Genomic DNA, 24,816 nt, shown 5'->3' with positions numbered 1-24,816 from the left:
GGTTCATCCATCCATGATGGATGGATGTTCTATTCCAGAATAATTCTTGCTGCTATCTATATATATATTGTGCGTCGTCCCGCACGCGGTCTGTCCTTCCGTCTGTCCCTTTTCAAAACGTGCCTACTTCACCGTGCCGCTGCGCGCCGCCACTGCGCCGCTCTGTCAGTGGCTCACTACGATCGCGCGGGCATCTTAGCGAAAAAATGTTGTCTACCCACAAGCATTTCAATAAAATTGTTAGTTATTTAGTATAGCTAAACATCTCTTTATTTTCGCGATAAGCAATGAAGATGAACAAAAAGTTGAAACAAGCAACAACACTTTTGTGGGCCGAAGGCCCACCTTACCAGCCTTCCGCAGGAGCATTATAATAAAAATGCTGGCAGACCACAGAAAGTGACAAAAGAAGGAATACACTCCTACTGTATTGTTTATCCCAAATATAAGAGTGGTGGGTATTCTCTGAGAAAGATACTGGTGGATGCAACTTATGGTAAGTTATGAAATAAAAAGTAATTCCAGGCAGATGCATTACATACCGAGTATAACCATATGTCGTCCAAATATTTATCATCACAATATATATATTTTGTAGACTATATGAATGACTGCCTGTCAGAGGTGATAAAACTGACTGCCATTCAAAATAAGTACAGAACTGGTGATGTGTGTGTCGACCCGCAATTTCTGACAGCAGCACTGAACAGACCATTGCCGAGCACCAGACTAGATTCCTCAGGAAATAAAATACATTATATTCCCTGTATTCAGTTGTCCTCATTTGTTTATTTTTATTATAGTCTTTTGTTATGATAGACACCATGTCCACATTAACCACTCTAAAACTAGTCCAAATCACAGTTCTGGAACATTTCTCTGTGAAACACGAAACCCCTTGAATACAGCTGACTCCTCTTCTCCTGGTGGTGGAAAATGTTTCCTGATAAAAGACGCGGCGCATGGTGGGAGCACAACACGGTTGTCCTGACCAAGAAACTTCCAGCATCAGCGCTGCTTGTAGGTCATCCATGCCACCTGTAATCCATATGGGTCTCTGGACACAGCATTGAGTCCAGGATGGTCGGTGCTGCAGTCAAGCACCTGATTGAAGTGTTCCTTTCCTTGTCGACGTACTGTCACAACTTGAATTTCATGGCAGCAAACACATTCAACTGCTGTAGGCATTTGCTGGCATTTACCACAAGTACACCTGAAGAAAAAAAAAAAGTAAAATACTGAGCGATGACACCGTGGGCATCAATTTTATTGAACAAGCGTATTGCTCACAGTTGTCACTGGGTGGTACCACCGCACTATGGTTCAATTACATTAGGAAATGTCCTGCCATACTTATTTGTCATGTCCTTGTTTATGATGACACTAATGCAGCGTGTTATACCGGAGACAAATTCCTTGTGTCTTCTACATACTTGGCCAATAAAGACGATACTGATTCTATACCCATCAATCAATAATTCCGTTGTTAATGAAAAAATTTGATTCAAAATACACAATTGTATGGATGGAATACTGTACAAAAGTTAACACACCTGCTTTTCATTCCTTTGGACGAGAAGTGGTACATCTTTGGGGCAAAGTGATTCACCACACTGTGAAAAGCTTCCACGCCACTGGTCTGTCCGAGGTGAGACATCTTCATGACATCGTTGACAAACATGGTCTTTGTCAGGAGTTCCAGCACTGCGACATTGACATTAGTATGAATTTACAAGGTATGACAATATTTCTATTTTTTAGGGTTAACTAGCAGGCATCAGCTAAAAAAATGGTAATAGCCACGCTTATTCTCTAGTAATTGGAGGATGTAAACAACTATCATGCACGTTCTGCAGGTGGTCCACACATGCCAGCCACTTCTGCTTCTTTTCCTCTGGTTTCTGGGAGGAAAGTGCACACCAGTACAAATGGCACTTCAAACTTTGTACCCAATCCTTCAGGATCGACATGCTCTTTTTGGCCAAGGAGTCCAGTTTCTTGCACATACCTGTATATTTAATATGATATGAAAACATGTAAAGTGGCGTGCATGATACATTAGACATAATCCAAAAACTAGCGTATTTATAAACATTGAAATACACTCACCTTTAACAAGGTGCCAATAATGGATGACTTGAGTCCAATTGTCCCTGATCCATTTCCCCACCTGGCGATGCCTTTCAGTGACGAGAACTTTTACATTGAAGCCTTCCAACTCCTAATGGCATCTTTTTAAGGCCCTCCAGTTCCATTCCATAGCTTCCCCCAGTCACGTTACTCTAAAGGATAAGTTTAATACGCTCCATGAGACTAAAATAATTGGCATGTAATTATGCCGCATATAATCTACAAAGCAGTTCACTGCCTATGGGCTAGTCGCACAGTTTTCCAAGAGGACGTGTCATGTTCATTCGTCAACAAAGCAGCGCTGCCAACCTATTGAAATGTACAGTAATTCCTCGTTTATCGGGGTTAATGGGGACCAAAACCACCCACGATAAACGGAAATCCACGAAGTAGCGACCAATTAACATATATATTTTAAAAAATGCCCCACGTGGGCCTTTGCACTTGAGCAAAGCTCGAGTGCGTGCATGCACACACACACACACACACGCCAGCGATCCCACCGAGTGTAGTAGACATGTTTATGAACCGTCAATTAAGGTTGTTTAGACAATTGAGGATGGAGACCTGCTTTTGTTCTCTCTCTCTCTCTCTCTCTCTCTCTCTCTCTCTCTCTCTCTCTCTCTCTCTCTCTCTCTCTCTCTCTCTCTCTCTCTCTCTCTCTCTCTCTCTCTCTCTCTCTCTCTCTCTCTCTCTCTCTCTCTCTCTCTCTCTCTCTCTCTCTCTCTCTCTCTCTCTCTCTCTCTCTCTCTCTCTCTCTCTCTCTCTCTCTCTCTCTCTCTCTCTCTCTCTCTCTCTCTCTCTCTCTCTCTCTCTCTCTCTCTCTCTCTCTCTCTCTCTCTCTCTCTCTCTCTCTCTCTCTCTCTCTCTCTCTCTCTCTCTCTCTCTCTCTCTCTCTCTCTCTCTCTCTCTCTCTCTCTCTCTCTCTCTCTCTCTCTCTCTCTCTCTCTCTCTCTCTCTCTCTCTCTGCCCCCCACCCACCCACACAGGCCTGCGATCCAGCTTGTGCATCAGACGTGTTTATGATTAGTCAATTAAGACAATTAAGGATTAAAGAGCCATGATTTTGTTCTTATAAGCCTCCTCTCTCTGTCTCTCAACAACACACGGACACTCATCCGCTGTGGCCCATGCGTGCACGCACACACACTGTGCCCGACGTGGACCTTCCGTGCCTGAGCAGAGTGTACACACACTAGCAGGCATAGTAAACAACACTTAAGACACCGATTTTTGCGGACTCCATAAATAAATCAATAAATAAATATTTTTTACATGAATGAAAAAATCTGCGATGCACCGAAGCCGCAATAAACGAACCGTGAAATAGCGAGGGATCACTGTACTTCCAGAACAATTTGTCTGAAAGCCATTATTACTCATCGCTGATATGAATAGCATTGATCGGGGTTTTCCACAAGCCAAAAACTTACGTTGCTATCGCTAGCTTCTCCTGTTCAACGTTGCAAGCTTCTCGAGTTAGCTTTCGGCTAATGTCGCTACCTTCTACTGTTCATTCCACAAGAGTTGGCAGCTATGCCATATTCCAAAGGAATGAAAATGACAAAATTATCAGCTCGTTTGCCTTGAGCCGAAAACTAATGTCGCTAGCTTCTGTTCAATGTTGCTAGCTTCTCGAGATAGCTTTCGGCTAATGTCGCTACCTTCTACTGTTCATTTCACAAGAGTTGGCAGCTATGCTTTGACAAAATCATCATCATCTATCCAAAAATCACACTTACTTTTTTGCAAATCCTTGATCATAAGCAGACCCCCAGTTGAGAAAGCAGTCATCTTTGAAATGGAGATGGGAGAGAACGCTCGTCGATGATGGAGCGAAATTCATTCGCTTCGTGCGAATAAAAGATGTCCATTTAAGTGCCCTGCTATCCTTCGTCCACTAGTACAACTTTCCTGTCGATTGCGAACAATACATCGCCACACACCGAAGTGGCATCTTACCAACAAGCAATGCAACAATGCTGTTCAATGGAAGGACTTCCCTCGAATGTGACGTCATTTCCGAATACTGCCGAAGAAAAGCATTTTCGTTGTGAAGGGTGAAAAAGAATCTGGAAGGGTTGCGTTTTAAAAAAAAACAAAACCAAAAAAAAAAAAAAAACGGAAATATTCTTATGATTGTTCAGCCATTGATATTACTCAAAAACATGGTTGGCCAACTTTACTTCACACTTGGTCTTTAATAAAATGAAAAATACTCACTTTGGTCAGTGCGTTGTCTTTAATAAAATGAAAAATACTCACTTTGGTCAGTACGTTGTAGTACAAGACCATATTATATTATTATATTTCCACACTTTCCATCCGACTGTAAATTAAGACAAACACCATATTGTGGTGTATGTCTGCTGGCCCATTTCAAGGTATTGATGAGGGAATGGAGCAATATTGGAAAGTTTGATAAATATCTGGTGCTGTGCGTCTAATAATAATAATAATAATAATACATTTTCCTGTATTTACCGAAACATTGTGGTTGCATGTGACCCTCATATGCTGTCATACAAAACACCCCCCCCCGCGCACTCCAAAAAAAAAAAAAAAAAGAGAGACCCATCTCCTAATTTTATTTTGGTTGGTCAATTCAACAGAAATGTGATTATTGTTCATTAGATTTGTTCGAAAATATAATCTTTTAATAATATAACCCTGCGATTGGCTGGCAACCGGTTCAGGGTGTCCCCCGCCTACTGCCCGTAGATGGCTGGGATAGGCTCCAGCACCCCCCTCGAACCTAGTGAGGATTAAGCGGTTCGGAAAATGGATGGATGGATAATATAACCTGGGGAAATAATCTGTCATGGAATGAAAGTGGGAGGAGAGAAGCAACAGAAGTGTGTGCTTTTCGTGATATACTTGTTCCGCATATAAGGCCATACAAGTAGTTTTCTTGTAAATAAATCCAAGTTTTCTGAGTAACCATTTCCATGACCCTTGGAAGACGTTAAATCGTGCCATTTACAAAACATACTTTAGTAGAAGCCGGGCAGCACATTTGTTTTTGCAGTTTCTGCATTGTCAAATTGAAATAATGCCCAGTTTTTGAATAAAGGGATGGCCTTTTTAACTATATTTTATAAAGCTGATTCTTAATCAATTATTAAAATAAATATTTTTACCCAACAGAAAATGTGAAGGGATAACCAGACACTTTTGTAATAACACGGCCGATTGGCCTGCTCAGTCGGGCAATTGTAAATATTTGTAAACATCTGTGATACGATGAGAGATGGCCGTAAATCAGTAGTGCAGTGGTGGCCAACCAGTCAGAGATGAAGAGCCAATTTTTTTTACTGAGTTACTGCAAAGAGCCACATCATCATACCCTTCCTCGCGCACGCATGCACACACACACACACACACACACACACACACACACACACACACACACACAGGTTCTAAAACTTTTCCTGTTTCTCGATCTATAATAACATACTGTTTAGGTAAAGGCAAAGCAAAACCATTTCCTTTTCAAAGTAGTTGAGTACTAAGTAGATTGTTCACCATTCTTTACCATCCTGTAAACTAAGTGGTTCAAGCAATTGGCAGCCCTTTGGTCATGGAAATTGGACAATGCAAAGTGCTGGGCTGTTCACGACTGAGGGAGGTCATTAGTTTAAAATAAATCCAGCCATGGATTTTGGCTCTCAGTGAGATGTAATTGGGAAACTTTGCTGTATGTGGTTTTGACACATACAATATTGATGAAGTCGGAGCGAAGTCACGGTCACTTGGTCTCAAATGGAAATTTGCCGACTATTTTGACAATAAACCAAATATCGTGTAAACATTGTCACTGCAAGTACGATATTGGTTTTATGTATTTATGTTTTGGCTGTTTTCATGGCTTATAATTACAAGAAATTTCTTTTGTTGACTCAATTATTGCTTTTCTGTTTGTTGTATATGTTAATTGCTCCATGTACAGCACTTTGTATGCAGCAATGGCTGTTTGAAAGTGCTCTATAAATACAGTTGAGTTGAGTCTTCAGAAGTTTTATCTTTCATTTATTGTTTTGTAATGCCATTTGTATTTATGTTTCATGTCCGTGTTTGTAACGAGTTCGCATGGCTTTATTACAGCTGTAGCGGTTGTGAAGGCTCAATATAAATAAAGCTGTATTGCATTGTATTCCTTTTATCGTACCAAAATCTAGTGTAGTCCTTCTCAAATAGTGGGGCGCGATGTGATGCCAGGGAGGAGCGGTGTGACTCTGGCGAACATGCTTTCTTGCCAAAGGGGAATTGCACATCCATGACAGCAGTTGGCAGTGACCCCCGCATTATCAGAGAGTGCTTATTAGACTGATGGTGTCATTTGTTTTTGGGTTTTTTTTTTTTTGCACTGAGCATGTGATATGAAGTGTAGGAAAACAAACCCTCAAGTGACAAGATGAAAAGAAAGATAACGAGACAAAAGAAAGTCACCCGAAAGCTAAGACAAGGAAATATGACGAAGCGTATGCAGTGCTTGGCTTCACAGTGACTGCAGTGGGAGATGAGGAAAGAGCAGTGTTTTAACTGTGTCTCAAAATACTGTCACAATTTGTTTTATTCATTTTTCTTTTGTAGACTCATGTGTTTTATATATTCTGCCACTGAGCTAATGTTGCTAAACTGAATGAATTTATTATCACCATATTTTGTGCATTATAAGGTGCACTGAAAAGTCTTCAATTTTTTTAAAAGACCACACCACACCTTAAAATCCAGTGTGCCTTGTTTATGGTCATTTCGGTAATATGTCGACACTAAGATGGCTCCTTTCTGGAGACATGCTTACAATGTTATAACTTGCTGTTGGTTCAGTGAAATGTTTCACCATCCATCCATCCATCCATCTTCTACCGCTTATCACGGGTCGCGGGGGCAACAGCTTTAGCAGGGAAGCCCAGACTTCCCTCTCCCTAGCTACTTCTTCCAGCTCTCCCCGGGGGATCCCGAGGCGTTCCCAGGCCAGCTGGGTGACATAGTCTCTCCAGCGTGTCCTGGGTCTTCCTCGGGGTCTCCTCCCGGTGGGACATGCCCGGAACACCTCACCAGGGAGGCGTTCAGGAGGCATCCGAATCAGATGCCCAAGCCACCTCATCTGGCTCCTCTCGATGTGGAGGAGAAGCGGCTCTACTCGGAGCCCCTCCCGGATGACCGAGCTTCTCACCTTATCTCTAAGGGAGAGCCCGGACACCCTGCGGAGAAAACTCATTTCGGCCGCTTGTATCCGGGATCTCGTTCTTTCGGTCACGACCCATAGCTCGTGACCATAGATGAGGGTTGGAACGTATATCGACCGGTAAATTGAGAGCTTCGCCCTTTGGCTCAGCTCCTTCTTCACCACGACAGACCGATACAACGTCCGCATCACAGCAGACGCTGCACCGATCCGCCTGTCGATCTCTCGCTCCCTCCTGCCCTCACTCGTGAACAAGACCCCAAGATACTTAAACTCCTCCACTTGGGGCAAGATCTCCCCCCCGACCTGGAGGGGGCACTCCACCCTTTTCCGACTGAGGACCATGGTTTCAGATTTGGAGGTGCTGATTTTCATCCCAACCGCTTCACACTCGGCTGCGAAACGCTCCAGTGAGAGTTGGAGAGCCCTGTTTGAAGGAGCCAACAGCACCACATCATCTGCAAAAAGCAGGGATGCAATACTGAGGCCACCAAAACGGACCTCCTCAACGCTTCGGCTGCGCCTAGAGATTCTGTCCATGAAGGTTATGAACAGAATCGGTGACAAAGGGCAGCCTTGGCGGAGTCCTACCCTCACTGGAAACGATTCCGACTTACTGCCGGCAATGCGGACCAAACTCTGACATCGGTGGTATAGTGACCGAACAGCCCGTATCAGGGGGTTCGGTACTCCATACCCACGAAGCACCCCCCACAGAACTCCCCGAGGGACACGGTCAAACGCCTTCTCCAAGTCCACAAAACACATGTAGACTGGTTGGGCGAATTCCCACATACCCTCGAGAACCCTGCTAAGGGTGTAGAGCTGGTCCACTGTTCCACGGCCGGGACGAAAACCACACTGCTCCTCCTCAATCTGAGGCTCGACTTCCTGACGGACCCTCCTCTCCAGCACCCCTGAATAGACCTTACCAGGGAGGCTGAGGAGTGTGATCCCTCTGTAGTTGGAACACACCCTCCGGTCCCCCTTTTTAAAAAGAGGGACTACCACCCCGGTCTGCCAATCCAGAGGCACTCTCCCCGTTGACCACGCGATGTTGCAGAGGCGTGTCAACCAGGACAGCCCCACAACATCCAGAACCTTGAGGAACTCTGGGCGGATCTCATCCACCCCTGGGGCCTTGCCACCGAGGAGCTTTTTAACCACATCGGTGACTTCAACCACAGAGATAGGAGAGCCCACCTCAGAGTCCCCAGGCTCTGCTTCCTCCAAGGAAGGCATGTTGGTGGAGTTGAGGAGGTCTTCGAAGTACTCTGCCCACCGGTTCACAACGTCCCGAGTCGAAGTCAGCAGCGCCCCATCCCCACTGTACACAGTGTTCGTGGTGCACTGCTTCCCCCTCCTGAGACGTCGGATGGTGGACCAGAATTTCCTCGAAGCCGTCCGGAAGTCGGCTTCCATGGCCTCACCGAACTCTTCCCATGCTCGGGTTTTTGCCTCGGCGACCACCGAAGCTGCGTTCCGCTTGGCCAGTCGGTACCCGTCAGCTGCCTCTGGGGTCCCACAAGCCATAAAGGCTCGATAGGACTCCTTCTTCAGCTTGACGGCATCCCTTACTGCTGGTGTCCACCAGCGAGTACGAGGGTTGCCGCCACGACAGGCACCAACCACCTTACGGCCACAACTCAGATTGGCCGCCTCAACAATAGAGGCAAGGAACATGGTCCACTCGGACTCAATGTCCCCCGTCTCCCCCGGAACATGGGAAAAGCTCTGTCGGAGGTGGGAGTTGAAACTCCTTCTGACAGGGGATTCCGCCAGACGCTCCCAACAAACCCTCACAATACGTTTGGGTCTGCCAGGACGGACGGGCATCTTCCCCCACCATCGGAGCCTACTCACCACCAGGTGGTGATCAGTTGACAGCTCCGCCCCTCTCTTCACCCGAGTGTCCAGAACATGCGGCCGCAATTTCCGATGACACGACCACAAGGTCGATCATCGAACTACGGCCTAGGGTGTCCTGGTGCCAAGTGCACACGTGGACACCCTTATGTTTGAACAAGGTGTTCGTTATGGACAGTCCGTGACGAGCACAGAAGTCCAATAACAAAACACCACTCGAGTTCTGATCGGGGGGGCCGTTCCTCCCAATCACGCCCCTCCAGGTATCACTGTCATTGCCCACGTGAGCATTGAAGTCCCCCAGTAGAACAAGGGAGTCCCCAGCAGGAGTACTCTCCAGCACACCCTCCAAGGACTCCAAAAAGGGTGGGTATGCTGAGCTGCTGTTTGGTGCATATGCACAAACAACAGTCAGGACCCGTCCCCCCACCCGCAGGCGGAGGGATGCACCCCTCTCGTCCACCGGTGTGAACCCCAATGTACAGGCACTGAGCCGGGGGGCAATAAGTATGCCCACACCTGCTCTGCGCCTCTCACCGTGAGCAACTCACGAGTGAAAGAGAGTTCAACCCCTCTCGAGAAGACTGGTACCAGAACCTAGGCCGTGTGTGGAGGCAAGTCCGACTATATCCAGTCGGAACTTTTCTGCCTCACACACCAGTTCGGGTTCCTTCCCTGCCAGAGAGGTGACATTCCATGTCCCAAGAGCTAGCTTCTGTAGCCGAGGATCGGACCGCCAGGGTCCCCGCCTTTGGCTGCCGCCCAGCTCACATTGCACCCGACCCCTTTGACCCCTCCCACGGGTGGTGAGACCATGAGAAGGGGGACCCACGTTGCCTCTTCGGGCTGAGCCCGGCCGGGCCCCATGGGTGTAGGCCCGGCCACCAGGCGCTCGCCAACGAGCCCCACCTCCAGGCCTGGCTCCAGAGGGGGGCCCCGGTGACCCGCGTCCGGGCAAGGGAAACTGGATACCACCTCAGAAACATAGAGACATAGAAATGTCTCACTGCTTTATTAAATATGTTTTTGTTGCAGCTCCAAAAAAAGGTGAGTTGTGGTGGTGTTTTTTTTAAACGCACACTTTATGAATGTTTTTCACAGTCTCAACAAGTACAGTTACGTCCGTCCATCTCTGTGCCTTCTCTTCTTCCTTTGACTCGACAGGCATTCATGACCGCCTCAGAAAAACGTAAATTAACGATTCTTTCTTTGAAACTATGAATATGGAAAATAATGCATCAAAACAGAAAATCAAGCGAGGAAATCACAAAATAAATTCTTTATGAATGCATTTTCCGTATAGAATGACATCGTCACACACTGTACGTAGAGCTTTACCAGCGACAGAGCTTTTTCACGAAATCCGGTTCCGGGTCGCTGCGGATTGGATTATCTTTTTTCATTCATTCGTTAGCCCTGGTGCTAACAGCTAGCTATTGCTACAGCTGGCGTCTCCAGCTCGCCCGGTGCCAACGGCGAGCGCTCCAAGCCAGTGCTAACGACAACAACACTGCACCTCCACATTAATATCGGTTCACCACAACTTGAGACTCACGCCGAATATGACCATCTACTCGAGGGCACAGCTGCTGCTTCTCAGAGACGTCTCATTGCCGGTCCCCACGCTCCTCGTCAGGCTCCCCGACGCGATGTGCGTCCGCGGTGCGCAACTCATCTCAGAGGCCGTGAGGAACCAGAAGAAAAAAAACTGAATGAAAAAGGCATTACCAGCGATCATTCTCGCTAATGTCCGCTCGCTATGGAATAAGACCAATATAGGCGCGCTTGCATTCTGGCGTGACACAGACCTGGCATGACACAGACAGAGCCATGCACATCGATGGATTCGGGTCTCCCATGGGCTGGACCGTGACGGAGACGCCACCGGTAAACAACATGGCAGAGGCATGTGCCTCTATTTCAACACTGGCTGGTGCTCCACTGTCCACATGAGGGAGAAACTGTGCACCCGAGACATCGAGCTCCTGGCTGTCCTGCCGTCCTTTCTACCTGCCCAGAGAGACGCCCCAACTCTTCTTTATCATCGTTTACATCCACCCCTGAGCCAAGCCCACCACGGCGACCGACCACATAAGAAGCACCCTCAACAGACTGGAGCACCTTTCCCCCCTCGACTCTCCCAAATTCGTCATGGGAGATTTCAACCACTGCAACCCAGAGAAATCCCTCAAAGGCTTCAACCAGTACATCACATGCACCACCCGCCAGGGGAAGACACTGGACAAATGCTACGGCTAAATCCCTGATGCATACAAGCCCCCCATCCTCCCCCCTCTCGGCTCTGCTGATCACCACACTATCCTGTTCCTCCCTGCCTACAGCCCGGCCATCAGGAGAGTAGAGAAGGTAACCAAAACCATCAAACAGTGGACACAGGAGAGCATCACCGCCATCCAGGAGTGCCGAGAGTCCACGGATTGGTGCAACCTTCTCTCCCCCTCCGACGACATCAATGTCCAGGTGGATAGAGTCTCCTCATACATCCACATCTGTGAGGAAACCATCATCCCCTCCAAAACCGTCACCATCTTCCCCAACAACAAACCCTGGATAACCAAGGAGCTGAAGGAGATCGTCAACAGGAAGAAGCGCATCTTCTTCTCGGGCACCGATGTGGAGAAAAAGGAGATCAACAGGGAGCTCAAGAGAGCCATCAAGATCGCCACGCTGCAATACAAGTGCAAGGTGGAGGAGAAACTTAATGGCGGTCACCTCCGTGCAGCCTGGTAGGGCCTGAAGAAAATGGCAACTGTGAACACCACCACCAGCACTGTCCCCATCCTCATCCCTAGGAGCAGCCCAGCCTCACTCGCCAACGACCTCAACTCCTTCTACACCAAGTTTGAGATTGGTAACTCCACACAGCTCACCAACATCAGGTCCCACCTCCGGCCCGGCAACTCTTCAATCACATTCCGCACAGAGAACGTTGTAGGGCCCCTCAGGGAGGACCAAGATCAACAGTGCACCAGGAGCCGACAACGTTAGTGGACGGGTCCTCAAGTACTGCGCTGACCAGCTCGGGTGCGTTTTCCATCTTTTATTCCAGTCCTCTATGAACACCGCCACTGTCCCTAAACTGTGGAAACACGCCACCATCACCCCCATTCCCAAGAACAATAACCCCAAGACCCTGAACGACCTCCGCCCTGTGGCCCTCACCTCCCCACGTGATGAAAGCCATGGAGAGGATCATCAAGGAGCACATCCTCACAAAGACCAGCTCACGCCTCGACCACCTCCAATTTGCATACCAGGCAGGCAGAGGTGTCAATGATGCCAAAGCTTTCGTCATCGACACCATCCACAAACATCTGGAATTCCCCAACACCCTGGCCAGGCTTCTGTTTGCTGACTTCTCTTCTGCCTTCAACACCCTGCAGCCTCACATCCTGGCACAGAGGCTCAAGCAGAACTTCTCCCTGAACAACTAACTCATCCTCTGGATCCTGGACTTCCTCACACACAGAACACAGAGAGTCAGGATCAACAACAATTAGTCTGACCTCGCCGCCTCCACAGGCTCCCAACAGGGCCGCGTGCTCTTGCCACTGCTCTTCATCCTGTACACGGATTAATGCAGGCCCTCACAACCCAACAGCCACCTGGTGAAGTTCGCTGACGAGACTATCCTAGTGTCTCTGCTCTCCGGCTCCACGCAACACCATAGCTGCGCCCTGCAGCAGTTCGTAGAGTGGTGCGACGCCTCCCGGCTGAACTGAACGTCGGCAAAGACCAAGGACATGCTGGTGACCTTTTCCAGATAACAGAGAGAGCTGGCCTCGACAATCCCCGCCATCATCCAGGGGACTCTAGTGGAAACTGTATCCGAATACAAGTACATAGGGACCATCGTGGACAATAAACTGAGGTTCTCCTCCAACACTGAGGTGATCCTGAAACAATGCCACCAGAGGATGTACCTGCTCAGGAAACTGAACTCCTTCTCATTCAGCAGGAAGCTCCTCCTGACTTTCTGCCAGGCATTCATAGAGTCCGTCCGCTCGTTCTCTATGGCCTGACGGTTTTACCCCCGAAGTTTGCAGGAGAAGAACTGCCTGGACAGCATCAGTAGCGTGTGCTCCAAGATCATCTGACTTCTCACTCGCCCTCTGACTGCAGTGTGTGAGCAGCAGATCTGTGGTCTGGCTGCTCAGATCATGAAGGACCCCTCACATGCTCTCTTCCCCGCGTTCGAATGGCTGCCTTCCGGCCGCAGGCTGCGGTTCCCATCTTGCAGGACAGCGAGGGGGAAATCCACCAGGCTGTTCTCCTCTTCAACTCTTAAACTCTCATTCCATGGAACCCTGACCCTCCCTGCCCCGCCACCACACAGACTCACACCCCCCATTGTGCAATACGGTTTTACAGTGCAATACTTTTGACGTGCAATACTGTTTTCACTGTGCAGTACTATCTTGACTGTGTCCTTATTGTGCAATACTGCTTGATGTGCAATCCTGTGCAAACCTCAAGAGCTAAGCCTACAGCCCTCCTCTCATCCTATGTTTTTCCTTTGCTCTGACTGTCTCTATAATAAGCTGTTCTCGCACAACTCTAATTGCCCCACGGGGATAAATTACGTTTTCTGAATCTGAATCCGACTCAAGCGCAGACAATGGTTCCTCTTTACTGGTTCCTACTGGGGACACCGTCAGCTTTCTATCCAATTAGTCCCATCGAAACTTGTTTTTTCAAATCCGCATCTATCGGACGCACGTTAGCTTCGTCACGAGTCTTGATAATATTCTGCATTTGTTTAATACAGACTACATACACAAGTAATTTCAATACGCCATTTCCCTCGTGCAAAACCATTCAGAATTAGCGGAAATGGAGTATAGGAAGGCGAACACGTATTGGTTGTGATTCTGCATTTGCCGATAGAGCGACCAATCACAACATGTAAGACATTAGTTTTAGCCCATATACGAAGTAACGACAAACTAACGTTTCGCAAGAAAAAACGGTATTCAAAATGGATGCTTGCAAACTTTATTTGTAAACATTACGAGTCCCGAGTCTGCCAAAGACAAGTAAGTCTGGCAGCCCAGAAATAACACCAGAACCTACCCCCATAAAAAGTTCTCAACGGACTTGGAACAATATAAAAAAGGTCAATTTTGACAGGAAAAATGCGTAATTCCACCAAAAAGCGGAAAAATCTCATCCCTGAATAGTGCAAAGCAAGAACAATAACTCAACATTGTTTAAACGTTAATATCCAGATTCACACCATGCCTAGCCTTGTTCAGCTATAAACACACAAAAGAAGCATGTAAAGCTAACTTTTTTAGTTCATTCATCATCGGGTAATCCCTCGAATCCTTCTTCCTCTGTGTTCGAATTCAACAACTGAGCGAATTCGGCATCCAACATGCCCAGCTCCGTCTCGTCAAAGTCTCCACTATCAGAGTCGGTGTCTCTGACTGGTTGGCCAGCCCTGGCATAACCGATTGCCTTTGGTTTAAACTCTGTGTTATAAGCATGTCTCTTGCAAGGAGCCATTTTGGGGTCTTGATATAGTCAAATATACAGCAAGCCATGAAATATTATCGAAATGACCATATACAAGCTGCATCGGATGTTAAGGTGCACTGTCAGCTTTGAAGAATATGGAAGGCTTTTAGGTGTGCAATTTACTGCAGAAAATCCGGTAGCTTTTATTTATTTATTTTTTACTTTGAACATTTAACCCTTTCAGGAACAGTGGTTATTACAGTGTATAGCTAATCAGGTGGCAGGTTACTATTAGTGCATGAAAGGGTACAGAGATACGTTTTAATGCCCTTCACTAATAATCCTGTAACAAAACAAGCTTTTATTATGTATTTTATTCTCATATGGTTCATTTGACTTTTTTTATTTAAATTATGAAAATGTAGGACAATGGATAGATGGGAGGGTAAGCGGTCACAAAAAAGCCAAAAGGCCACAACAAAAATATTAAGTGATCTTTCATGGATCGGAAGTCGAACAATGTACCCAATCAATAAGAAACAATTTGGATTATGAATACTTGTATTTAGGGTATTTTATGGCTGATTTACAACAGAGGTCAAAACTGACTCATGAAAATAAGAGATAGTCACAGAAAGCGAACATATGAGGAAGGATAAAGAAAACAGGGTCGATAGTTTGAGAGTATGCCTTCCCCCATTCACCGACTGTACTCGATGCCCTTTGTACATTGCTCAAGTCCATTCTGGCATCAGAGACTGCAAGCTTCCCTATTTAAATACCATATTATAATTATTTCTATAAAACATGTTTATAACAAACTGTATAATATGTATTTATATGGCTTGATGGCAGCTGTGTGGGTCTTACTAGCTTAAAACCCGTACATGTATTTTATGGGAGTGTGAAAACGAATGTGTCTTGATTGTCTGTAATATGTACGATGTAAAATTGTGCAACAATAATTCAAATTTTTGATCACTGCAAAACCAGTGGCTGACTGTTGGCCACTCAGGAAAACAAGTTGCCCAGATCGCGAGTTAAAAACAGAAAGACAAGAGTATAACAAAATGTGTCACATTTGTGGTTGTGGTTATTTGACTAGTGATAGAAGTTTGGAACCCTTACCTTCTCCATCTCTTGTCTGAAAGTGGTGAAGACGTCGTTGCTTTTGGCCAGAGTGCTCTGAAACTCCTCAAACTTGTCCATGTACAGGGAAAGCTAAGGCACATGAGATGAGTTTTAGAATATTTAGATCGTCAAGTTAAGTTACTTTTATTGATATACACGCAGAAATAATGGCCATTAATCATGCAACATAAACACAATTCAGATCTTTTTGGCTCGAGACAACACCACAATGGATTTGAAATAAAACAAACATGCTTTAACGGCATATTTTTGAACTGAGTGTATTGACATCTGTTATCAGATGAATTACAACAGTGTGTTATGTGCCTCCCGTTTTTTAAAGGATCACAAGTAATGGAGCTGCTCATTTATTTCATGGCCACGTGTGTGATTCCTTCATGATCCCATTTACAAGAAAGAGAAAAAAAGTGTAGAGTTCATTTGAAGTGTTCTATTTGCATTTGGGATCTGTTGGCTGGTAACTATTATTATCACATCACTGATGTGATTCTTCCCTTATAAGAATCACATCAGTGAAGCAAGACATTTGGATGAAATGTCAAAAGAAACCCATCAGGGAGATTGCAAAAGCAGGTTAGAGTAAATCAATCGTATGGCACAGTCTTGAAAAGAACATGCGCCACAAAGTGCAGCAACACCAAAAGACGCGAAAGACCATCAATATTCTGTCATAAAATCCAAGATTGTGCCCTAGGGGATGGTTGCCTTGTTACGCCCTCTCTCGTAATGTCTTTCTTTGTCAAGTAAAGTCAACAGTATTTATAGAGCACTTTCAAACAGCCATCGCTGCAAACAATTTGTGTCATTTTCAATCAATTTTGACAACCCTACACCACTTACAGTACCTACTACATGAGTGAAGACAAACTGCACCAAATTCTCAAAACAAAGGAGGATGCCTATTGGAGGGGGACACAGTCTTGTAGAAGCAGACAGGAAACCAGATGGCGAAGGAAATTGACAACACCCAGAGAAGCTATGCAGTCAAGCTGCAAGACCAGCATTCTGCTATAAACTCTACGATTCGAATATATTTCACTGGAGATTTGAAAAGGACACTTTTACATCCCACACCCATGCAGCCCCACCACTGACAATCTTCATCACACATATGACTAACACCTCTGTCTTGACCATTCACAAACAAGATGTGAGACACTATTTCAGAAACCTCAGATCAATAAGGCTTCAGGCCCGGTGGCTTCTCTCCCTTCTGCTACACCATCTGTACTGATCAGCTGGATGCAGTAGTCACTCAGATTCTCAATGTAGGGCCCCCCTGCTGTACACGTAGCAGTTTTCCTACCAAGCAAACTGTCGTGAAAAGTGAATGTATATCTGTTTGCATGGTTTGCCCACTTTGACGTTCAAGATGATCAAACGAGTACAAGGATTGCCGAAGTAAAAAATACTATTTATTTTTAAATAGTGATTTATTAAGTACAAAACAATTGAGTTACCTGGTCCTGTACGAAACAGTACTTGTCCCCTTTGTTAAATCATGATTTAACGGTGGCTAATTCTTTGAAAAGGCGAGTTCATGTTCACTGGCCACACTAAAGCCTGTTCAATCAAGATCATTTAAATCAGGGGTGAGGTTCAAACTAATTTTTGTCGCGGTCTGTGGTCACCAGTTCTGTTTGTTCGCAGCCCTGTGTTGTTGGGCGGCATGAGGTGAGGTTGGTGCTTTTGTTGTTTGTTCATCTCGCCTTGATGGTTACCGGCTACACTACGATGTAACGTGTGTTGCTGGGGAATTTGTTCTTCCCTTTGTACCCATTCTGTTTTACTGTGGTCGTCTATTTGCTTATTTATCTACTTGCTTTTTTCTTGGATTGGCAGTCATCCAACCAGCGACTGGGATCTGCCACTGTGGGGCTTTTGTGTACTTTTGCTTGTGACAGTCATGACCGTGAACCCTCTCCCAGCTGTGGCGTTGTGTTGTAGTGGCTGGCACCACAGTGTTTTACCGGCAGTTTGCCTTGATGGGTCTCTGCTAGTAATTGTAGCCTCTGCGCAGCCACTCATAGCATAGAGCTTTGTGGGAGTCTTGGGAATACTCTTTCTGAGTATTGGAGCTTGTACTGCCATTTTGCACCAGGAGTCTTGCCTTGATGTTTGCTGTGTGCCTTTCCTTGTGACAGCAATGTTTGTGTCCTCTCTCAGGGCATCCCACGCAGGAATTTCACACGTTCAAAACCCCACATTTTTAGTCGAAGGCTGCCCCTAACATTTGTCACGCAGGTAGTGTCCTCACCCACTTCTATAGCTTTACTGCTATCACTCTGGGCACAGGATTCAGCTCTGATGCCAACCGGGTGAGGGAGTCCATCAGCGACTCGGAGAAGTCTTTGCCGCTAGACCAGAAGCTGTCTGGCCTCCCAGCAAAGGACGCGATCGAAGCCATGAATCCTTTGGTGCACCTCAAAGACATCTACTCAACTTACTTCCTTGTGTCGAAGAAGACGAATGCCCAACATTGAACATGAATGGACCAGGACAACTGACTCATTTGTGAACCTTCTCGTACTCAGGCGGTCCGGAATACCTCCATTCTGTGTTGTCAGCTTTGCCGGTGAGGCCTCACACATCAATGTGCAGTGCATTTTGCCCTCGTCCATTTTCTGCTGTGCCTCTGGGGCCAGCATGTGCTTGTGTGGTTGGACAACACCTCAACCATTTTCCACATATGCGACACCAAGGCGAGACGAGATCAGCCCAGCCCAGTTGTTGCGGGCCTCACAGCGCCTTCTCTGGTGTACTGCCCCTAACCTGGCCAGTCTATCATCAGATCAGAGGTCGGTATCATTACTTCTGAGATTCCACCTATTGTCCCCTCTGGTTTTTCCTGAGGGAGGACACCAGACCGCTTGGCCCGGATGCATTGGTGCACCCGTGGCTTCCTACTAATCGGCCTCAGCTTGTGTATTAGGCAGATAAGCTTCTTACAATGTTACTAGTGCAGCGTGTTCTACCATAGACAAATTCCTTGTGTGTTCTACATACTTGGCCAATCAAGATGATTCTGATTCTGAACCACTGATTACCCGCTGAAAGGAGTTGGTCAAACGGACAATTCTTGATGCCACAACCCTGTCTATTCGACCACGGTATGTTAAGAGATGGAAGTTATTTTTGGCGTTGTGTGTGAACCACGGGGTGAATGCTGTGGATTGCTTGATTCCCACTGTTTTGGACTTCCTGCAGTCTTTCGTTGATATGGGTCAGTCTCCAACTCTGAAGGTTTATGTGGCCGCTCTTTCTGCCTAACACGCAATCGTGGAAAAGGGCTTGGTGGGGTGCCATGTTCTTGTTTCGTCGTTACTTTGAGGAGGATCTACCTCTTGGTCCCTGTGATGTGTCTTGTGTCCTGAAATGGGACTTTCACTAATGCTGGACACACCATGCCAGTCCCCTTTTGAACTCCTGGCTGATGCGGACCATCAGTGGGTGTCTCATAGATCTGTGTTATCGCACACCACTGCCTCCACAAAGCGTCTCTGTGAGTTTCATGCACTGTCGATCAGTCGATCTGAGGTGGCACCCTGGATGGTGCTCGTGTCCCTCTGTGGCCTAACACTGCTTTTGTTTCCAAGGTACTGTTGGTTCGCATTTTAACCAAGCAATCGAGCTTGCATGTTTTGTACCCCAATCAAGGGACACTCGGGTCAATGCGGAGCCCTTGTGCCATGCCTCCATTTTTATACTGACGTGACTGTGGTCATCAGTATATCTGCTCAGCTTTTTGTATACGATGAGGGCCCTCCAAACAGTGCGTGTCTCGCTGGATCAAGGATAACATTCACCACTCTTTTCAGGTGTTGGACAATCCCATACCATTGTGGTTGTGATGTCATTCGACCAGGAGAGCTGCTACTTTGAAGGGGGAGGAAGGACATTTGTGCTACTGTCCCTGGTCATCACGTCATCTTCTCCAGATTTTATCATGTGGATACCACCACTCACCATTCTCTTGGCGTGGTCTTTCACTCTTCTGAGGTTTCTCAGTGATGTTTGTGTTTGGAATTTCTTGTGACTTTGCTGGTATTCCTCAATCCGTGCTGTTAGCCACTGCCTCTGGCAGTTGGCTGAGACAAAATAGAATGAAAGTTATGTCTGCAACTATGGTTCCACAAGTACTAAATGACGGCCAGAGCGTCATGTCACTCAGAATCCTCATGTGCACCTGAGTAGGTTATGAGGGGCTCTCTTCCAGGTGTCACCAGCTCTAAAACAAACCCTGGGTCACTAATGACGCATTTTGGTATGCATTCACGAGCTGCATGTATGAAAGGGACTATCCTGTGCTGCTAGATTTCACCTCTGGCAGTTAGTTATTCATGACTCATAGACCCGTAGTTAAAGCTTTGTTTTATTCCTAAATTTAGCTGCTATGGCTTTTAATCAGGTGTGTTTTGTAGTAGTCCTGAAATTGCATGATGCCCTTTTTCATGTGTCAGGCCGGTCACACACAGTGTACCGTATTTTCACGACTATAAGGCGCCATTAAAAGTCTTAAATTTTCTCCAAAATGGACAGGACGCCTTATGGTGCGGAGCGTCCTTTATATGCGCCGAGTTCCAAAATCTGACTGACACCCGACACGCTGTTTATATAGAGAAAAGGCGGAAGTGACGGTGGCCAGGCATGAAAGAAGTCGGCCAATCAGGGAAGGGTGGGCGTGTATATATACATATATGGAGAGGGAGAGAGAGCGAGCGAGAGAGGGAGAGAGAGGACAGACAAGCTAGTCCGCCAATGGTGAAGGGTGGGCGTGTAAGTGGACGCCTCAAGTGCATTGTGCATTGTTGCAAAACAACTCCGGTTTTGGTTTCTAAGAACCCCTGAAAATAAATTCGACAAAAAGACACGCCTACGAAGCTCAGTTCAAACTTAAAGCCACCGGTTATGCTTTTGGCATGCGTCCCCATCTCACAGCAGCGGTGAAAAAAAAGTCAAGCAAATGAACTCTGAGCTTGCCGTTATTCCCGGAGGCTTGACTAAAGAACTCCAACCGCTGGACATTGGCATCAACCGGGCGTTCAAAGTAAAGTTGCAAACGGCATGGGAACAATGGATGATCGGTGGCAAACACAACTTTACAAAGAGTGAGAGGCAGCGCTTGGCGAGTTACGCCACAATACGCAACAACGAGAGGGAACGCGGCGTTTTTGATGGATTACGGTACTTGCACAATTGTTCAATTCTTTCTACACACACACGCGCTGTCACCATGTTTCGCTCTGTTCTTTACTTTCAAATGTGGGAAAGCTTCACACGAGAGAAATGTGGACTTTGCTGTTGGTACTCCTTCTTTCCGCTCGGCAATGCGTAGCAACTCACACTAGCATGCATTCAATGACAACTGAGATGTGCAGTCCTCTGCTTCTGCTACAGAGGATGAGGACTTTGATGGATTTCTGGGTGATGATTGATCGAAAAACATGAGAACATTGTACGATGGCTAAATAAAATACACCCAAACTCAGTTCTGCTTTCGTTGCCTTTTTAAAAACGTGTTTTTATCTTATCTGTATGTCTTGGCGTGCTACCGTATGCTTCAAGCTAACGTGTTAGAGTGCGCGCATGCATGCCGTATGTTTAAGCTGGCGTATGTTTTACCACTGTAAAACTGCGCCTATTCGTACGATGCGTCCTGTGTATGTGTAAAATACAGAAATGTCACGCATTACTGAGACTGCGGCCATTAGTACGATGCGTCGAATAGTCGTGAAAATACGGTAAATTAAAGAATCAATAAGTCTTTGCTCATGTTTTTTCAGGAGAGTAGACATGAACATTAAAATCTCCCACAAAGAGGATAAAAATCATACTTTGGTGTTCAGCAAGAACAGATGAAAAGGCTACTGTTGTCGAGTTACCATCTTGGACGCAAAATTAACGGAGCAAATGAGCCCCCATAAACCAGCGGAAGGAAAAGAACTGAAATATTTCTTAGGACAACAGTGAGGTCCAACACAAAATTTAACCTCTTGAAACAAGAAAAAAATTATACACTAATTTTTGGTTTGTGGTTCTGATTCTTTATTGACCTGCTGCTTCAGTTGAACTTCTTGGTCCTTCATCATCTCACATTTGCGTCTTGATTCAGTGGCATCTTTCAGCAACTAAAATCACAAAAATTAAAATGCTCACAGCCAAGTCACATGAACAATCATTGTCTCCACATCCCTTTTGTTTAATCTGGGTTGAATAACTTAACATGAATGATTCACAGCTGCAATAAAAACATTTCTTAATTTGTGCATGAGGTGTTCCTGACGTGAAGACAGTCTCACTTTTAAGTAGTTTTACGTTGAAAAGTTGTTTGACGGATCATTGGAGATATCAAAACTAGTTTGCGTACTTTGCAATGCAAAATTCAAATGCCATATCAGTTGGAAAGAACTCGACCCGTATGTGAGACGTTTTGAGAATTGTTACTCTGAGAATATTGAAAGAACAATTCCTGCAAAGATGACCCAGTTTTTACACTTTTGGTGCAACAGATGTTAGAGAAAGATTCCAATTAGAGGATTAAATAAAGATATGAGAACAGTCTAATTATGATATGAATATATTTGGTATTTGATGATTTTATATTAATTCCATGATTTTACTCAAATAAATATCTGTTACAAGGTTCAAAGAAAAAGTTGAAAAATGTGATTAATTGCATTTGATTATGAAGTTATATCCATCCATCCATATGCACGCACACGCGCACTCGCACACGCACACAACACAAGGCCCAACTCTGCCAGCTTTTCTTAATTTGTGCATGAGATGATCTTTCTTTTGAAAACTATGTCCGGGAAGGGCACACGAATTTTACTCACAAAGGTTCTTTCTCGCTGCTGTTTCTCCTCCACTTCCTTCATCATTTCAGTGATTCTCTGCAACTTAGCGTCCATCAGCTGTTGCTGTAGCTCTTTATGCTTGAAAACTCTGTCTATGTGCTATAATAGGGACACATATATTTTATGGGTCAGAAGCATGAACTGTGATCGAATGTAGTTTTTCAGTTGGCTATCATAGAGCGGTTAAGAATGAGGCATATATGCAAACACACAAAGGTTGAATGAGGCTGGTCAGTATATAGAGATGGGTGCCTCTGGGCAACTCCAACTGTTTACCATACACTATCAGCAAGCCAGCCATGATGTGTCAACAGTGAAGACGTAAAGTACCATATTTTTTTATGTAGAAAGATTCCTCGTCTCAACCCTCAGGTGGTGTGCGTTCAACATTCAGCTTGGGTCCTCTACCAGAGGTGAGGATGCTTTGGGGTTCTCGGCAGTAAAGCGCAGTGCTGTTCCCAGCAATGCGCTTTTCTGGACTGAGATGTCCGATGTTGTTCCCGGGATCTATTGCAACCATTCATCCAGTTTGGGGGTCACTGCCGAGTTCTCCAACGACCACAGGCATGACTGTCACCTTTACCTTCCAGGCTCTCTCCAGTTCCTCTCTGAGCCTTTGGTATTTTTCCAGTTTCTCGTGTTCCTTCTTTCTGATATTTCCATCACTTGGGACCACAACATCCATTACAATGGCTTTCCTCTGCAGTTTAACTATGCTCACGATATCTGGTTGTTTCCCCATCACCATCTTTGTCAGTCTTTATATGCGGCTTGCATACAGTCTCAGGGTGCTGGATTTGGGATGGCACACTCCATCCATGGTGAGGAGCCATGCATGGTCTGAATCTCTCCCTATGGCCACCTTATTATTCCTGCAGGTTATCTGATCAGTGGTAGGGCATAGCTGTTTCTTGCCAGGTCTTGTTCTTGTCATTGAGCTGGCTTCTTAAGACTTGCCTCATCCGCTGGGGGTATTTGGCCATAGCCACTTTTCTTGTTGCCAGTTCAAGGTTGTCATTGGCTTGTGGTACACTGAGGTATTTGAAGCTGTCCTCAATGTCTGCTATTGTTACTTCAGGGAGTGAGACTCCTTCAGTGTGGACTACCCTGCCTCTCTTAGTCCCCATCCGACTACATTTCTCAAGCCTGAATGACATCCCGATGTCACTGCTGTAGATCCTGGTTGTGTGGATCAGGGAGTCCAAGTCCCTTTCGCTCTTAGCATACAGCTTTATGTCATCCATGTAGAGGAGGTGACTGATCGTAGCTCCAATTCTGAGGCGGCATCCACAGCCAGTCTTAGCGATTATTTGGCTTCGAGGGTTCAGTCCTATGCAGAACAGCAGTGGTGAGAGTGCATCACCTTGGTATATGCCACATTTGATGGACACTTGGCTAAGTGGCTTGCCATTGGCTTCAAGTGTGGTTTTCCCCATCCTCATCGAGTTCGCAACGAAGGCTCTAGGGTCCTGTTCACCTTATACAACTCCAAGCATTCAAGTGATCCATGTATGTGGCATCGAGTCATAGACTTTCTTGTAATCAATCTAGGCTGTGCATAGGTTGGTGTGTCGGGACCTGCAGTCTTTTGCAACTGTTTTGTCAACCAGGAACAGGTGATTGGCTCCTCTGGTATCTTAAACAATGCCCTTCTGTGCTTCGCTCATGTATTGATCCATGTGTCCACTTATCTTAGACGCAATGATGCCTGACATGAGCTTCCATGTTTTGGAGAGACAGGTTATTGGCCAATAGTTGGATGGGACTGCACCTTTTGAGGGATCCTTCATGATCAGGAATGGTTAACCATCCTGGGTGAGTCCCATCCCTCAGCAACTGGTTCATTTGCACTGCTAGGCGCTCATGGAGTGCTATGTGTTTCTCTAGCCAGTCGGTGTGGATAAAGTCGGCCTGGCGCCGTCCAGTTTTTCATATCTGAGACTCTTTCCTGTATGTCTGCCACCGTTACGGTAACTAGGTTCTGTTCAGGGAGGTTGCTGTGCCATTGTGCACTGCTGTTATGTGCGACCTCCTTCCCATATACCTTTCAGTTTAGAGTTTTGGACGGGTCTGCTCTGCTGTTAGAACCCTGCCACTGAATGTACATTTTCGCAGGTTGTGTTGCGAACAACCTGT

General features: G+C 46.0%; 1 protein-coding gene across 2 annotated transcripts in view; it reads right to left on the bottom strand.

Annotated features, from left to right (window-relative positions):
* txlng (taxilin gamma) overlaps window positions 1-24,816 on the bottom strand; it is a 71,519-nt gene that overhangs the window by 12,343 nt on the left and 34,360 nt on the right. For both annotated transcript variants that reach the window (XM_052063968.1, XM_052063969.1), the window contains 3 exons: window positions 22,660-22,779; window positions 21,874-21,948; window positions 15,797-15,889 (listed from right to left, as the gene is read on the bottom strand). In XM_052063968.1, coding sequence (XP_051919928.1) covers window positions 15,797-15,889; window positions 21,874-21,948; window positions 22,660-22,779 — 288 coding nt within the window. The remainder of the gene's footprint in view (window positions 1-15,796; window positions 15,890-21,873; window positions 21,949-22,659; window positions 22,780-24,816) is intronic.

The sequence above is a fragment of the Hippocampus zosterae genome, chromosome 4 (genome assembly GCF_025434085.1).
Source record: "Hippocampus zosterae strain Florida chromosome 4, ASM2543408v3, whole genome shotgun sequence".
Lineage (NCBI taxonomy): Eukaryota > Metazoa > Chordata > Actinopteri > Syngnathiformes > Syngnathidae > Hippocampus > Hippocampus zosterae.
This window is presented reverse-complemented; position numbering and strand designations above follow the sequence as displayed.